General features: G+C 47.3%; 12 protein-coding genes and 1 non-coding gene across 13 annotated transcripts; 8 read left to right on the top strand and 5 right to left on the bottom strand.

The window, feature by feature from the left end:
- Positions 1-54: 54 nt before the first annotated feature.
- OGAPODRAFT_13172 (uncharacterized protein) lies at positions 55-501 on the top strand (the record flags this gene model as incomplete). The annotated part of the gene is made up of 1 exon (XM_018353354.1): positions 55-501. One exon carries the CDS (start codon positions 55-57, stop codon positions 499-501), a length of 447 nt encoding a protein of 148 aa, XP_018210656.1.
- On the top strand, positions 109-1,593 carry OGAPODRAFT_16536 (uncharacterized protein). Its single transcript, XM_018354496.1, has one exon. It carries the CDS (start codon positions 627-629, stop codon positions 1,530-1,532), a length of 906 nt encoding a protein of 301 aa, XP_018210655.1. The 5' UTR covers positions 109-626; the 3' UTR covers positions 1,533-1,593.
- A 24-nt stretch (positions 1,594-1,617) lies between these two features.
- On the bottom strand, positions 1,618-1,699 carry OGAPODRAFT_t35. Its single transcript has one exon. It is a non-coding gene; the product is annotated as a tRNA-Ser (tRNA).
- Positions 1,700-1,970: 271 nt separating this feature from the next.
- On the bottom strand, positions 1,971-3,042 carry OGAPODRAFT_16535 (uncharacterized protein). Its single transcript, XM_018354495.1, has one exon. It carries the CDS (start codon positions 2,950-2,952, stop codon positions 1,990-1,992), a length of 963 nt encoding a protein of 320 aa, XP_018210654.1. The 5' UTR covers positions 2,953-3,042; the 3' UTR covers positions 1,971-1,989.
- Positions 3,043-3,126: 84 nt separating this feature from the next.
- OGAPODRAFT_94160 (uncharacterized protein) lies at positions 3,127-6,971 on the top strand (the record flags this gene model as incomplete). The annotated part of the gene is made up of 2 exons (XM_018357485.1): positions 3,127-4,994; positions 5,235-6,971. 2 exons carry the CDS (start codon positions 3,127-3,129, stop codon positions 6,934-6,936), a joined length of 3,570 nt encoding a protein of 1,189 aa, XP_018210653.1. The 3' UTR covers positions 6,937-6,971.
- Positions 6,959-7,615, bottom strand: OGAPODRAFT_13167 (uncharacterized protein; the record flags this gene model as incomplete). The annotated part of the gene is made up of 1 exon (XM_018353353.1): positions 6,959-7,615. The coding sequence occupies one exon, from the start codon at positions 7,613-7,615 to the stop codon at positions 6,959-6,961; it is 657 nt and encodes a 218-aa protein (XP_018210652.1).
- A 527-nt stretch (positions 7,616-8,142) lies between these two features.
- On the top strand, positions 8,143-8,960 carry OGAPODRAFT_94159 (uncharacterized protein; the record flags this gene model as incomplete). The annotated part of the gene is made up of 1 exon (XM_018357484.1): positions 8,143-8,960. Exon 1 carries the CDS (start codon positions 8,214-8,216, stop codon positions 8,958-8,960), a length of 747 nt encoding a protein of 248 aa, XP_018210651.1. The 5' UTR covers positions 8,143-8,213.
- Positions 8,961-9,193: 233 nt separating this feature from the next.
- OGAPODRAFT_48849 (mitochondrial isocitrate dehydrogenase subunit 2) lies at positions 9,194-10,294 on the top strand (the record flags this gene model as incomplete). Its single annotated transcript, XM_018355605.1, has 1 exon — positions 9,194-10,294. One exon carries the CDS (start codon positions 9,194-9,196, stop codon positions 10,292-10,294), a length of 1,101 nt encoding a protein of 366 aa, XP_018210650.1.
- A 65-nt stretch (positions 10,295-10,359) lies between these two features.
- Positions 10,360-12,116, top strand: OGAPODRAFT_16534 (autophagy protein 5). The gene has a single exon (XM_018354494.1). It carries the CDS (start codon positions 10,411-10,413, stop codon positions 11,194-11,196), a length of 786 nt encoding a protein of 261 aa, XP_018210649.1. The 5' UTR covers positions 10,360-10,410; the 3' UTR covers positions 11,197-12,116.
- OGAPODRAFT_100441 (uncharacterized protein) lies at positions 10,360-12,130 on the bottom strand (the record flags this gene model as incomplete). Its single annotated transcript, XM_018352977.1, has 1 exon — positions 10,360-12,130. The coding sequence occupies one exon, from the start codon at positions 12,128-12,130 to the stop codon at positions 11,198-11,200; it is 933 nt and encodes a 310-aa protein (XP_018210648.1). The 3' UTR covers positions 10,360-11,197.
- Positions 12,131-12,298: 168 nt separating this feature from the next.
- On the top strand, positions 12,299-14,879 carry OGAPODRAFT_94156 (uncharacterized protein; the record flags this gene model as incomplete). The annotated part of the gene is made up of 1 exon (XM_018357483.1): positions 12,299-14,879. One exon carries the CDS (start codon positions 12,299-12,301, stop codon positions 13,064-13,066), a length of 768 nt encoding a protein of 255 aa, XP_018210646.1. The 3' UTR covers positions 13,067-14,879.
- OGAPODRAFT_16533 (uncharacterized protein) lies at positions 12,300-14,879 on the bottom strand. The gene has a single exon (XM_018354493.1). It carries the CDS (start codon positions 14,195-14,197, stop codon positions 13,094-13,096), a length of 1,104 nt encoding a protein of 367 aa, XP_018210647.1. The 5' UTR covers positions 14,198-14,879; the 3' UTR covers positions 12,300-13,093.
- Positions 14,880-14,926: 47 nt separating this feature from the next.
- On the top strand, positions 14,927-16,069 carry OGAPODRAFT_82591 (uncharacterized protein; the record flags this gene model as incomplete). The annotated part of the gene is made up of 2 exons (XM_018356626.1): positions 14,927-15,503; positions 15,564-16,069. The coding sequence occupies 2 exons, from the start codon at positions 14,927-14,929 to the stop codon at positions 16,067-16,069; spliced, it is 1,083 nt and encodes a 360-aa protein (XP_018210645.1).
- Between the last annotated feature and the right edge of the window lie 53 nt (positions 16,070-16,122).

Below are 16,122 nucleotides of genomic sequence, written 5' to 3'. Positions count from 1 at the left end.
ACCGAAATATCGAGAGTAATTTTAGTTTGATTTACATTTTTAGAATTAGTTCAAATGATATCTCTAGACGATCTAACTCCCAACAATTTGGGCCTAATAAACGTGATAGCATACGCGTCGTATTCGGACCAGGAGCTCGAAGAAATCAAAGAATCTGGAGAACTCGCGCAATATGCATACTACAACGAGGTCCCTGTGGGCTTGGTGATCTGCAAGCCCCTCCAACCCGTGAACTCAAAATCGCCTGCAGGCCTGCTGGTTGATAAACTGTGCGTCCTGCCTGCCTACAGAGGTAAGTATGGTCTGGAAGATAAATTGCTCGAGTACGTCGAGAATGTTGCAAGAAAGAGACACCTGGATAAAATATATGTGGTCACCGAGGAGCCAAGCCAATGGCAAAAATTTGGCTTTTCATACGAGGACGCCTCGCAAGAGCTTTATCGGAACCTTAATCTGGTAAAAGAGGGCCAGCAGCTCTTGAGGAAGGCGCTGAACCACTAAGGTCTGACTACAATGCCTATTGTTGACTCCTGCGTCCGGCGCTTACCTAAGCAGTTTCAGTTTCACAGTAAACTATATAGTCCAGTAGAGCAACCACGTCAATAGAGTTGCCAAATATTACCAAGATGGTCGACTACGCGAACTGGCTCAAATCCGTTTCTGACGACACCAATATTGGTCGTCTATCGATTCCAGGAACCCACAACTCTGCTGCGTGCCACACTGCGCTTCCTTCTGTCCAATGTCAGGGCGCATCTGTCACCAAACAATTAGAGCATGGAGTTCGGTTTTTGGACGTGAGGCTGTCTCGAAACTTTATTACAACACATAACGATGACGAGCACAGAAATGATCTGATTGTCATTCACGGCAATTTCCCCGTCAAACTGCTTGGATCCGTCAAGTTTAGCGAGCTTTTAGACGAGGTGTATAAATTCGTCGACAAGCACCCTTCGGAGTTTGTGATCTTGTCCATCAAACAAGAGGGCACTGGTACCTGGGACAACCAGAATGACGAGTTTGCCAATGTCATCAACGACCGCTTCATCTCGAAAAACAGGGACAAATGGTACCTGCGTTCTGAGCTGCCAACATTGAGAGACTGCCGAGGTAAGATTGTTCTGTTCAGACGCTTTGGTGTCCAAGACGGAGAGAAGCAAGGCTCTTTTGGTATTCCTGCGTCCTCGTGGTCTTACAATACCACTGATGACGACAGAGGATGTATCAGGGTTCAAGATTTTTGTGAGATAAAGACCGAGCAAGATATCCCAAAGAAGGCAGAGTACGTTAAGAACATGATCAACATTGCCAAGAGCTACAACAGCAGTAACAGCGACCCAAAGCTGTTCGTCAACTTTTGCTCGGGATCGAATTTCTTTGACCGTGACTGCTGGCCAGAGAAAGTCACCGAGGGTCTGATGGGGGCCAGCTTAGACGAGTGCTACGGCAATGGATGCGGGACGGTGATTTTGGACTATAGTGAAAAGGACGACTGGAAGTTGGTCAAGAAACTTGTTGACCAGAACTTTTAAGTATATGTGTAAGTGATTGACGAAATGTCCAGATAAACTGTTGTAGCTGAGCAGGAAGAAGAAAAACTTGGGGAAGCAAAAAAAACGTCACAGACAGGATTCGAACCTGCGCGTGCAAAGCACACCGCCTTAGCAGGGCGGCTCCTTAACCACTCGGACACTGGGACTATTTTGCGAAAAAAACGAAACATCACAACCTACATTTGTCTTGACTCGCAGTCAATGCACACCAGTCTCCAAGTGGACTCGTCTACTCTAGTATTCTTGTGTCGAATTTCATAATTGCAACCCTACCATAAGATAGAGCCGCACTCAATCAAATTCTGTCGATATTGCCCCTTACAGCGTCGCTCTAGGCAAACGCTGCATCCAGCTCAAGATGACCCAATTGTCGAGTGACCGAGCGAGGCACGGGGCGTGCGAAAGCGGTTCAAATGACGCATATATTCATTATATTTCATCCCAACTGTACATCTTCAGCTTTGTAGTTGTCCAGAACTATTCGGTAGATGAAATTAGGTGAGAATCCACCAATGTTGGTGATATAAATGTCGATGTGTTCCGGAACCACGTAGTCGAACAACGGGTTCGTCACCTCGCACTTTCCAACAAGATCGCTGTCCTCGTACGGCAGCACCTTGCCTGAGTTGCCCACCTCGATGAGAGAGTCTCTGTCGAATGGATATGTCGGAGAAAATTTGTACAGTCCTGCCACTGCAAACACCGGAGTTCTATGTTCTTTTGCACACTCGCACACGGTCGCGACTCCGGCCGCAGTGACACAGCCGCCATTTGCAAAAACAGAACGCGCTCCAATTAAGACTTTTCCAACCCGCGACATTACCGCAAAGACCGTGGAGTCAGGAATGATGACCGTCTCGATATTCATCTCTGCGAGCTTTTTGGCAAAGCTGTGGCACTCGTTGATATCGTTGGGGTAGCATTCTGTGATAAGGACGGTGAACTTACGTTTCAGACTGGCTTTCAGAAGAAAGTTCAAAACTGTCTGTGACCCAGGTGTGGGAGTCAGCAGCACCTCGTTCTCGTGAATCAGGTCCACTGTCATCAGCTCAATATTCTCATGCACAGAAGCGATTTCGTCTATCAATTCGCGGATACCCTGGATGACCACTGACCGGAGATCCTGGTTGGGTTGTTTCGTGGCCTGTGTTCCTTGCGGCTTGGTTGTGTGCGTCGTGGACAGCAGTTGGAACATGGACGTATTATACGGTGCATTATTGGCGCTCTGGGTGATCGAGTCTTCGCTCACCTCATCTCTGATGATGGCCAGCACACGTCTGACGATATTTCCTGTCGCAAACTCGCGAGGCTGGGCGTCTATCAACTTACATCCGACTCCTCTGATCAGGTTGATGAACTCCTCCGTGCTCGACCATCTCGAGCTCGATATCACTCTCATGAGCAGCCGACATGTCGCAGTGGCAACATTATAAGATCCCGTGATCTGTCGACGCTTCAGTTTCGAGATAAATGAGTCCACAAGGACCTCATATTTCTGGGTGGAAGACATTACGACCAGAAACCAGTTAAAATTTTTATTTACCGTCGCGTCGACCCAAACGTATTTCAAGAGATGAGTGTTGGTATCTTGGTTGTATCAGATTCGGTTTCCAGGGGTTTATCCACCGACAAGGTTGTAGACGCACTAAAACAACAGCTTGATGGCTTTGAATTGAAGGCTCACAAGGTTGTGCCAGACAAGAAGGAAGCAATCCAGGCTGCGGTGTTGGACTGGGTTGGACAGGATTTCAAGCTTATCTTGACCGCGGGCGGGACCGGCTTCTCCCAGACTGACATCACGCCAGAGGCCATTGAGCCATTGTTGGACAAAAAGGCGCCTGGGCTAGTCCATGCAATGCTTTCCTGTTCTCTTCAAATCACCCCTTTTGCCATGCTTGCTCGCCCGGTAGCTGGTGTTCGCGGAGAGTCCTTGATTATCACCCTGCCCGGCTCGCCAAAGGGAGCCACCGAAAATTTCCAGGCAATCAAAGGGGTCATTGGGCACGCTCTTTTGCAACTGGGGGTTGAAAGCTCAAGATCGCTGCACAAGGAGTCCGGTTCTAGCCATCATCACCATCACCATCATCATCATCATGGACACCTTGCCAAACACGAATTGGTCGACTCTGTCGTTGCGAGACATCGAGTCTCGCCCTATCCCGCAATCTCTGTTGAGGAAGCCTACACAAGGATCAGCGACAACACGCCAGCTCCAGAAATAATCGAGCTGAGCATTTTGGACCCTCGTCTAGTGGGCAGCGTGGTTGCTGAAAATGTTACTGCCCAGATAGACGTTCCAAATTTTCGCGCAAGTATTGTGGACGGATATGCGGTGATCAGCTCTGATGGACCGGGTGTCTACCCCGTTGTTAGCGTTTCTCATGCTTCCAAAAATGACCAGAAAGAGCTGGTGGCAGGACAAATCGCGAGAATCACCACGGGAGCTCCGCTTCCTGAGGGGGCCGACGCCGTAGTGATGGTCGAGGAGACACGACTAGTGGAAACCACAGAAGACGGGAACGAGGAGAAGCTCGTTGAGATACTGGCGAAAAACGTCAAGACCGGGGAGAATATCCGGGCCATTGGTTCTGACACCAGAAAGGACAGCGTGGTGCTCGCGAAAGGATCAAAAATCTCGCCAGGGGGAGGAGAAATAGGGGTTTTGGCTAGCGTGGGGGTGAGCAGAATTAAAGTGTACCGCAAACCGGTGGTCGGGCTGCTATCTACTGGAAATGAACTGCAGGACGTGCAAACCGAAAAAAAGCTACATTATGGAGAAATATACGACAGCAACAGACCGACGCTAGTGTCCATGGTGCAGAATTGTGGGTACGAGTTAGTCGATCTTGGAATCGCCTCAGATACCAAGGAGTCTCTAATCAAAACCATAAAGGATGCTGTGGACGTCAAAAAAATTGACTGTTTAATCACCACTGGAGGAGTGTCCATGGGAGAGCTTGACCTGCTAAAGCCGACGATCGAGAATGAACTCCGCGGTACAATCCATTTTGGACGTGTCAGAATGAAGCCTGGCAAGCCAACAACTTTTGCGACGATCGACAAATCCACGGTTGTCTTTGCTCTACCCGGCAATCCTGCCTCTTCTTCTGTTTGCTACCATTTATTTGTCCTACCTTGTTTGTTGAAATGGCAAGGACTTGAGCCATCAGTTGGCCAAAAATTGCCTACAGAGCCGATTGTTAAAGTCAAGCTTGCAGAGGACTTGGGACTGGACCCACAGCGTCCTGAATACCAGCGGGTCAGCATTTGGCAGTCAGACATGGCTCTAGTTGCGCACTCTACAGGGTTCCAAAGAAGCAGCAACATCGGATCTTTTAAGAAGGCGAACGGGCTTGTGTGTCTTCCTGCTGCCAGTGACTTTGGAAAATCGGTGATGAAAGCAGGGACGGTGGTGGACGCCATTCTCATCGACCAGATCTTGTGTGATTATATAAGCAGGCCTTAATATTTTTTTCTATTTCGCCAATTTCGAGACTGATAAAATACTCCAACCAAAGATACCTCTTCTGGCGTTAAGTGTCGCCAAGAATGAGTGGGCCCTTGGGAATGATGCCTGAGAATACGTTTGAGGTAGGTAAATTAATTACAGACACTAATTTTGCAGGAAACTCTTTCAGAGCTCCACAATTTAAAGATCTCCGAGCTCAAGACCATTTGCAGGTCGATCGGACTAGTTCGGTCAGGGCGAAAGGCCGATATCGCGGGCCGCATAGAGCAGTTTTTCTCGAGTGGAAAGTATCAGGGAGATAACGCGCGTTTACTTGCCGTTCGAGCGCTCATAATGAAAGCATCCATAGGACAGGAACTTCCTCCATACCAGGCACTGTATGCCACGTATCGCACCAATGCCCACACAATCCATGTTCCAAACCAGTACACTCCAGCACAGCCGTCAGCGCCGCCGCCTGCCGTCCGACCTACTCCAACTGCTGTGTTCAAGAAGAGCGATTTCTACAATCTGAGACAGCCACTACACGCAAATGGAATGAATCCTATTCTCGCACCCCAAAAGATAAAGGATCGAGGATGTTGCAGGTTTGTTTTCAACTTGCTTCCAGAAGAAGGACAGCTGCTGGCGAGTAGTCCCAACATGCGAGTGTGTCTGATTTCCGCGCAGCGTTCTGTTTCGATGAGCGAGCAGGATGTGGAATTTCCGCAACCGAACGAAATTACATTGAACGGTGTAAAGTTGAAGCAAACGGGACGTGGAATCAAAGGAAAGCCAGGGTCTGCTAAGCCCATAGACTTGACTGAACACCTGCGATTGAGCGAGACTAATAGACTGGATGTGGTGTATGCCTTCACAAACGTTGATTTTTGGCTTTATCTATATATTGTGGAGACAATTCCAGTGGACTCGCTTTTGGACGGGGTTGTCAAAAAGGCGCACATTTCTGAGCAACAGACCATCAACAGCATCAAGGAGAGACACCAGGAAGACGATGACGATCTAATCCAGACAGAAAAAGAGGTGGTTTCGCTGATGTGTCCGTGCTCATTCATTAAAATGCGGTACCCGTGCCGCTCGACCAAATGCCACCACATCCAGTGTTTTGACGCGCTTTCGTTTTTGCAATTGCAGCAGCAGGCTCCGACCTGGCAATGTCCCGTGTGTTCGACCAGAATTGAGCTCAACGATCTGGCCTTAGACGACTACTTTCTGAAGATAGTGCAGCAAACGGGAGAAGACGATGAAGCCATTGAAATCGACGAGCAGGGCAACTGGACCGTGAAGCACGAGACCGAGGAGCCAAGAGAGCAGAGTGTGCAGCCCCAGGCCCACGAAAAAAGCGAGGAGCCGGTGGCTGTCATTAGTCTTGACAGCGAAGAAGAGGATGACGCACAAGAGGCGCAGAATAATGTCCCCAGTGAAACGAATTCTGCCCTGCGTCAATGCCGTACGGAAAGTCCCGATGCACTTTCTTTGCACGTTCCGGAACGCCGCGAGGAGAAAAACGAGGCAGAAAATATGCATGCTTATTCTGTGCCTCCAGGTCCACCACCTCGTGTTTTCGAGGTGATCAGCCTGGAATCTGACGACGAGGAAACAGATATCAACGGCTCTGAACCGTACCATCCAGAATCTTCTGAGACTCCGAATTTCGTCGAGGGACTAGCCCCGCACGCTCCAAATTACCAGCCTTTCGAGCCTGTCGCCGACGACCTTACTAGAAACGTGGCTGCGCATTCGGCCGAAGAAAAACAAGAGTCAACAGACAAAATTGGTGCGCAGAATCTTTTAATGCACGACGCTTCCCCTGACGTTGTCACAAACGGCAATTCAGATAGGGGCCGCGGCGAGAGTGACGGGACGCGGAGAAATATTAGCGATCCCCTGTTAGGTTTTCATCTACCGTTGTAAATTATGTATGTACAGTACTCCTCTATATAGGAATCCAGACGCGGGTTTTTTTCATGTATTCCAGATAGGCAGCCCCAAAGAACTGGATAAGGGTGGACTCCTCATAGCGAATACGGCGGGAGAAGAACCGCTGCAACATGAAGTAGAATGCAATGAAGGAAAAGGGGTTGCACAGAAGTACCTGCGTGCCAAGGGCCCAGTAAAAGAAACCTGCATAGGATGGGTGCCTGAAATAGCCGTAGACTCCCGTAGTGACCAGCCGGTGATTTTGCTTCTTCTCGGTGGCAATCGAGTGGCTGAACGATTCGCGTGCAGTGGCCATCGCGATAGACCGCACTAATTGACCTAGTCCAACCAATGTGGCTCCAGCATGGAACAGATGTGTGTGTGAGACCTTCCACTTTGGGAAGAAATAATATTCCAACAAAGCCTCTGTGATTGATGCCGCATGCGCAACCATGTACTCAGACCCATTGAAAAGGAGAAACGAGTCGGTGGTGACTTTATCGGGAGAGTATTTGGCTGTGCAATAGAATTCCAGGAAATGGAACAATGCAACTGACGCAAGATAGACGGGAAGCTGTTTGAACGCGACTGTAAAGAACAGTGCACATGAAACTCCCAGAAAGGCTCCCAGCAGGAAAGCTGTGAGCGAGATTCTTGCGAGCTCCTGAGACATTTGGGCTGGCGCAGAATGATCTGGTACTATATAAGTACGCCTTTTGAGCTAATACGAAAAAGGAAAAAAAAAAATCGCGGTAAACTAAATAACGTATACGCGGGCACTACTCGCGATTCTTCGGTATTTTCCGCTCCCATTTGGCGCAGTCAAGCGGCGAGTGTTCAACGCAGGCACCAGACGTCTGGCTTTCGGATGAAAGTAGCTAAGCGATCCGAAGAGAGCTCTTACCAGGGCCCGGCGACTGGTGCCTCCTTGCTGCCCGATAGTCTGTCGTAGCATCGAAGACAACATTTCCGAATTTTAACCTTATTTTGCTGGCATCATGGATGCACAACCATATACAAGAGCTAATTAAAGATCCACCTACGCCTCTTCTGCAATTGCGACATAACATGGACTACATATTTGCTGCACGGTCTACATAACGCAGCATCTCTTGCAAGCTTATTTCTCAAATAAGGCTCCTGCGTAGAACACGCTCTTATGCAAGCAGCTGTAATGCAGACACCACGAATCCACTACTTTAAATAAATACCATTTCTATTCTCTATGAACTCGTGGCAGCGAATGCTTTTGGTGCACATTTGCAATATCAATGCACGCGAACGTGTCTCAGTTCCCGTGGCCCCCGCTGGACCAGCCAACCGTTACAGTGGAGTCCAATTTTGACCTCGCAGACTCCAGGGAAAACCCTCAAGACTGGTATGCCAATACAAATATGCTCAACTTGGGACCGGTCGACATCTCTCTGTTGTCAGACCCAGTAGTTCCCGAAGACCCCTCGTTTGTTCCCCCATACCAGAACACCTTTGTACAACACGCACCTGTGATACAGCCCGTTGTGGAACCCGCTGTGGACTCCAGCTACAGGTGGCACACCAATGCGCCGAACAATGCACCGAACACTACGCCGATTTTATTCGAGCCTGAATGTGTTGTAGCCGAGAGCAAGTCACCGAGATCGCGCACCACGCACCGAACGAAACAGTTTGTGTGCGAACTGTGCGCAAAGACATTCACACGCAGAGAATCCATGAAGAATCACGTCTCTTCTGTACATCAAAGACTCAAGCCATACAAGTGCCAGTATGGCAAATGTGCGCTTGAATACTCCACTTCATCAGACCTGAGACGCCATGTCCGCGAAAAGCATCTTCGCAACGCTGAAAAGCTGTTTATCTGCAAAGGCCGCACGGCAGATGGGAAAGTATGGGGATGTGGCAAACGATTCCATCGTTCTTACCAGCTGACAGGTCACTGGAAGAGCAATAGGTCGCAAAAGAACTGCCAAATCCCGCCGGACTTTGACTACACTCCGATTAAGTTGTCGCGCGATACGTAGACTTTAGATGCCAATACGATGTGTGCTATGTTTATGTAAGCGGGTCGATCGACGCGTCTCTCGTTGTATGCCCGACGTCGGCCAGGTGCCAGGAGTAGTCGGATTCGATTTCGGTCATGTCTAGTAAAAAAACACTTCCCCAGCGCAGAGCAGGCGGTGGTGGCCGCTTGGTACCGTTCGCGAGTTGAAGATTTTATATATTGAATAATTTCGAGATCACTTTAATATTTCCAATGTTCAGAGCTGTCGCAAGAAGCCCTCTTTCGCTCGCAAGAACCTACGCCACCGGCAAGGTCACCGGTCAGTTTACTGGTAAGCCAGGCCCGGACGGCAAGTACACCGTCACCATGATCCCTGGTGATGGTATTGGTCCCGAGATTGCAGCCTCTGTGGAGGCCATTTTCAAAGAGGCCAAGGTCCCAATTACTTGGGAGCCTGTCGACGTGACTCCATCGCTGATCAATGGTAAGACCACCTTGCCAGCCGATGCTGTTGCCTCCATCAACAAAAACCTGGTCGCTTTGAAAGGACCACTGGCTACTCCTGTTGGTAAAGGTCACCAGTCGATGAACCTGACCTTGAGAAGAACCTTTGCCCTTTTTGCCAACGTCAGGCCATGTAAGAGTGTGCAAGGGTACAAGACTCCATACGAGAACGTCGACACTGTTTTGATCAGAGAAAACACTGAGGGTGAGTATTCTGGTATCGAGCACGAGATTGTGCCTGGTGTTGTGCAATCCATCAAGTTGATCACCAAGCCAGCCTCTGAGAGAGTCATCAGATACGCTTTTGAGTACGCCAAGTCTGTCAATAAGCCAGAGGTCAGAGTTGTCCACAAGGCCTCCATCATGAAGCTTTCCGACGGTTTGTTTGTGGAGACCGCCAAGGAAGTCGGCAAAGAATACCCAGACATCAAGCTTTCCTTTGAGCTGCTCGACAACACCTCTCTCAAGCTCTGTGCAGACCCATCTGAGTACAAGTCCTTAGTCATGGTGATGCCTAACTTGTATGGTGACATTATGTCTGACCTGTCCTCCGGTCTCATTGGAGGCCTGGGATTGACCCCATCTGGTAACATGGGTAACAAGGTGTCTATTTTCGAGGCTGTTCATGGTTCTGCCCCAGATATTGCCGGCAAGGGTCTTGCCAACCCTACCGCTCTGTTGCTTTCCTCCTGTATGATGTTGAGACACATGGAGCTGAACTCCCATGCCGACAAGATCGAGAACGCTGTTCTGAAGACCATTGCCTCTGGCCCAGAAAACAGAACTAGAGACTTGAAGGGAACCTCCACCACCACTCACTTCACGGAGCAGGTGATCAAAAATTTATAGAAAAATAGATATTTATCCATATAGTATGTCAAGATTACTTTCTTAGCAATTCTGTCGCACTATTAATTATGAGCACTTCCGAGATCATCAGCAGGGTATGGGGCGGCGTCTTGTACATGCAGTTCCATCTCGATCGCGCGCTGTCCAATCAGGAATGTCCCAGCTTTTACGTCGCTGTTCATCGCAATTCGTACCTGCACAACTCGTTGCCGGCCATTCTTCAGTTCTTTAAGCCGTTTCTGAAAGACGCCAGATTGGCGCAGTCTCAAAAGTGGTGGTTTGAGTTTGAAAAAGTTCCTCTGAAATGGAACTTTCCAGTTGGCCTACTCTACGACCTCGTAACCACTGACGCGCAAGTAGAGAAACAGGTGTGGGAAATTACCCTTAAATACTACGACTACCCTATAGAATATGTGATTCCGATCGACCAAAACCCTTCGTTTCTCAAAGACCACTGGACAAACCAGCTTAAGGAGGCATGTTTCATATTGAACGGCTCAAGCAAACTTGTAATGAACATGTCACGCACAGACTCAGACGATTTCTATCATGCCGCCATCCACAAAGATTCGACACAATTCGAGTCAATGTTCAGAAAACTGCTGCCTTCCAGTGTGTCTAGCTTGAAAAATCTGCCAATCAAGGTATATCTTCCTCTGTCCAACAAGCTGATTCAGCCCGTCCTGTCTAATCTGGGGAGAAAAATTACTCTCGGCAACCTGCTTCAGGACCTGATTCCAGACTTGTTCCCATCATCGCTGATGTACACTGTGGCACATCCGTACTCGCACGGAGTCGTCCTACCGCTCGACAGCTCTATAATCGACCTCTATATTTGCATGAAATCACTGGACGGTTTTTTACATATCTCTATCAAGATGATCCAAAAAAACGAGCACTAGGCTATTCGGGAACTTCGAACACCGCCTGCATCCAACAACGGTACATCTTCAGCTGTTTTTTGCGGTTCACTAAAAGCCGCTTGTCATATGCAATTTTGCGCTCTATGAAAGGACCACAGAATATATTTCTGAGTTCTTCCTCGGTAAAGAAATACACCCTGGTGCCATCTCCTCGGACATAGAAGTTCTCGTCAAGCAGCCGATTTTTCTTGAACCGAATTTGAGCAAGGTCATAGCGGCCATAATCACGGAACAGGATTTTTCCGCCAGGAGCCATCATTTTCGACAGATTATTGATTGCGTGCTCCCACTGATCGGGACTCAGTGCCGAAAACACAAAAATCATGACGGCAATATTAATCGAGTGCGGCTCGACGCCTTCTGGAAGCTCTAAGTTCGAATTGGCTAGATCCCATACAGACGCGTGTACAACTCCAGCGTTTTTTTCGTAAAGCTTGTTGGATCGCACTAGATCGACTGCCACTTTGGAGTAGTCACAACCAAACAGTCTGAGATTTTTGTTCTCGTTTTGCTGCAAAATAGGGAACATAGTATTACCTGCCCCGCACCCGATCTCAATGATGTTGGTTGCGGGAGCGTCGGGCTTCGTCGCTTCGTAGAGGGACGGAAACTCTATTTGTAACCATTTTCTATCCTTAAAGAAGTTTTCGCGATTATTCTTGTAGAATATGTCCCAATACTTGGCTGGCTTGTCGTTGTATAGCTTTCTGTAGTACTCGGAGACGGGCTCGTCGTGCTGTTGTTTGATCTTTTCTTCAAACTCTTTGAGCTGCTCCTCGTCCCAGTCGACGTTGTCCCATGCGTTGTAATTAAAAACTTCCTCTTCGTTTTTCAGATACCTCTGACCAAAGTCAAAAGGCTCGTCACGTCCCAACCGTGACTCCAGCGGGGGCTTCTTATCCTGGCTAGACATGCTGAAAATCAGAAATGATTTGAAAAAAAATTAAAAAAAATATTAGACCGTTTAGGTCAACCACGACTATCCCCAGATTTTCCCAAAATGGTAGCAATCTCAAGACAGCCACCTATAACAATTAATATTGATTCGCCCAAGCCTCAAAGTTAGCAACGAAAGAGATCAATGACGAAACATAAAGGACACAAGATCTTGTTGGATCAAGACTATTTCGATCCTTTGAGCGTTCAAGTCGACGTCGGACTGCCTCCTCCACCGTCTCCCAGTCATAAAATCGAGCAGCTCAAAATCAAAACCAGATCGTTCTCACACATATCATACTCACAATTTTCGGCTCAGGCTTCAACACTTACAGGCTCTGATCAAGTCTCTTCACAATATGCATCGCACTGCTTTTCCAACAGAAACACGATGACAGAGAGACAAAGGGGTAGCAGCCCCAAAAGGGCAGTTTCCTCGCCCCTTCATTTACAAAATAACGGTTCAGACTCTTCACTAGTCACAAGTTTCATCAATAGCTACAAAGATATGGGTGATTCTGACTCCCATCCTGCGAACTCTGACTCGGAGCACTCCTTATTCTCGATTCAAACTCACTCTTCCAGAGAATCCTTACCCAAACCTGATATCATCAATACCTACTCGAAACCACTACCTTCTATTCCGATCGAAACTTTCAACCAAGCTGATGTGAGAGACTACAATCTCAGCACTCCGTGCCGCCAAACTTACTCCCAGTCTCCACCAAAACCGAAACCGCAACCCAAAAAACACCACATGGCTCCTCCTGATACAACCATCTTCACCAGAAAGCCAACGTACGTCAGAAAACAGCATAGATCACCTTCTGATCAGGCGGTACGTGATGCTGGGGTCGAGCCATTCATGCTCACAGGGTATGAGCCAACCAAAACGTTAAAGATCGTGAATTAAATAGCTACTCTGAAATATAAGGATGTGCTAATTGATATGCCCCAATCGAGCAGCTTTGAATCGACTTGTCTTTACTGGCTCGATAGGCTCATATTCTTTTTCTCTCTCGCTCTTTTGGAATCCTCCGTTATACTGGTGTATCATTTTGGTTCGCAGTCTCGTGTAGTCCATTGCAACATTCGCTTCCAAAACCTCGTCAGCCAGTTCAATGTCAGGATCCTCGTCAGCCTCGTCAATCTCATTTTCCACAATTTTGTCCACTAAGACCGTGTCGTCATCTTCTTCCTCTTCAGATTCTCCCTCCCGTTCTTCTGGCAACTCTACCGGTTTGGATTCCACTATTTTATTATGAGACTCAAAATCATCGAGTTTCTCAATAACTTCGCCATGGGTCTCTATGTCATCGTCGTACATTCCCAGCGTATAAGCCCTAGCCATTGTATCCAGATCGTCTTGCATAGCCCTGTAGTCTAGGGAGGCTGGAACAGCAGATATTTTCGAGCTATCGTTATCAGACTGCTCCTCAATGTCTCTTTCAACCACATCATGCATGACTTCCTCTGAGTCTTCGTCCGAAAAGGTCTCATGACTAACACCCCGCTGTCGGCGCTGAAGCTTGAAACGAGACAGTCTGGTTTTTTCGGTCTTCTTCAGCTCTTCAGAAACATTTTCCATTTCCTTCACTTGCACAGATTCTGCAAATGTGACGCTCTTCTTCTTCGCTTCTGCTTTGTTAGGTTCAGGAAGATTCTGCAAAACATCCTTCTCCTGTTTTTTCTGCCTTAATTCTGCTATCTGCTGTAGGAACATACTTCTTGCGCCGCCTGGAACAACTTTGACATAGCTCTCATCATCATCGTCATCATCGTCATCTTCTTCTTCCTCTACTTCATCTTCTTCTCTTTCAAATGCTCGTGGCAATTCGCTCTCATCTTCGTCGAAATCTTCGTCATCAAAGTCCTCAGCAATCATCTCGAGAGTCAGGATATCTTCCGGGTCAATAGCAGGCTTTCCTGGAGCATAATCAGAAGTGGCCTCGGAAGATTCACGGAAACCTGCTGTTTCCTTTGTTTCCTTTGTTTCCTCTTTTTCACTTTTCACTTTCAAGTCTGTCTTGGGAGCAATATCCATATCTTCCAAAAGTTCAGCAAGTTGTTCTCGATCCTCATCAATTTTCTTCTGCTCTTCTTGAGATAGTTCCTCGATTTTCTGCGCTTGAGTGAGCGTAATCTTCTTTTGCGGTTCAACTTTAGCAGACTCTGTAGTGGTAGCATAATCTGCTTTTTTTTGCTGTGAAGGTGCATCCTTATGTGCTGCCGATCCATTTTTGGAATCGTTGATTTCGGGTTCCGCTGACCGAGCAGATTCGACACGCTGATTCCCATTTGACATTTCCGCATAGGGTTTCACATCACCGGATATCACATGGTCTTCATCATCCAGCTCCTCACGAATCTCCATTATAGGCAACTCGTCTGGTGTGGGCTCTTTGTGTTCGTACTCATCAATCTTTTTCAAGCTTTCAAACAGTTCCATCAGCTTTTTCTTCGAAGCCTTCCGCTCCTCTATTTCCTTGTCCAATCTGTTGATTTCCGAGTCCAGGTTCTTTATCTTTTCCTTAACCCATTGTTCTTCCTTTGCTGCCTTGTCTTTGAATACTGTGCATTTATCTCCCACTTCTTCGTTCTTTTCCTGCACAAAATGGCGAGTCAAGTTAGCAAACGTGTGAAGGTGATTAACCTCAAACTCGTAGAGTTGCTTAACCCCGATCAAGTTGTACAGAATAGAATCTATAAGAGATATCTCGTTTTCCATTTGAAGTAGGGCTCACAAGGAAAAAAAATTAAAAATTATTCAATCATGCCTCCGTATGGACAGATCGTGATCGGTCCTCCCGGCGCCGGGAAATCGACATACTGCAATGGCATGAACCTGTTTTTGAATTCAATAGGCAGAAACTCACTGATAGTGAACCTGGATCCGGCAAACGATCTTTTGCCATACCATTGCACAATCGATATTAGAGACTTCATCACGCTCGAGGAAATCATGAACGACGAGAATATACGATTGGGCCCTAACGGAGGCCTGGTATATTGTTTGGAAGTGTTTGAGCAAAGCATCCAGTATTTCATCGAGAAGATCAAAGACTTGATGTCCCTTAGTCTAGACGGACAATCCACATACATTATATTCGATTGCCCCGGACAAACAGAGCTGTTTACCAACAATCCGATATTCAGAAAGATCTTCAGTAAACTGGAGAAAGAGCTTGATTTCAGGTTTTGTGTGGTGTCTCTAGTAGATTCTATCAATCTGGTCACCCCGTCCTACTATATTTCGATGCTGCTCTTGACTTTGAGGTCAATGCTTCAGATGGATTTGCCCCAAGTGAATGTCATTTCAAAAATTGATCTTTTGAAATCGTACATTGACGGTGACAGGGCTTCTAAAATGGAGCAGCGAAAAAGACAAGAAACGGATGAAGACGATCTAGAAGGTGGCTTGCCCTTCAGGTTGCAATACTATACGGAAGTTCAAGACTTAAACCAGCTCTTGCCATATGTCAGGACAGAGAATAATCAACGGGGTTACTTTAATGAGAAATATGAGAGGCTGACAACCTTGATAGCGGATCTGATCGAGGATTTCGGATTGATCCAGTACACAGTTCTGGCAATTGAGGATAAAATTTCGATGATCAATCTTCTTTCAATAATTGACAAGGCCAATGGGTATTGTTTTGGAACGAACGAGCTTGGAGGCGACTCCATCTGGTCCGATGCTGTGCGACAATCATCATTGGCGTTTATGGAAGATATTGACATCCATGAAAGATGGATCGATGAGAAGGAGCAATGGGATGAGCTTGAAGAAGAAAAACGTAACGAATTGGAAGAGTACTTCCAGAATATACAAGCAAAGCAGGATCCCGAAGACGAATGGGAAGCCGCACTGCGAGACTGGGAAATGAAGCAAGATATAGAAACTAAACGAGCGTAATATATTTACTAGTATTTATTTAATAGCTATTTAAAAATGTAGAAAAATAATTT

This window comes from Ogataea polymorpha (assembly GCF_001664045.1).
Source record: "Ogataea polymorpha strain NCYC 495 leu1.1 chromosome Unknown OGAPOscaffold_4, whole genome shotgun sequence".
NCBI lineage: Eukaryota > Fungi > Ascomycota > Pichiomycetes > Pichiales > Pichiaceae > Ogataea > Ogataea polymorpha.
Note: the sequence above shows the minus strand (reverse complement) of the source record. Positions and strands in the feature narration are given on the sequence as shown.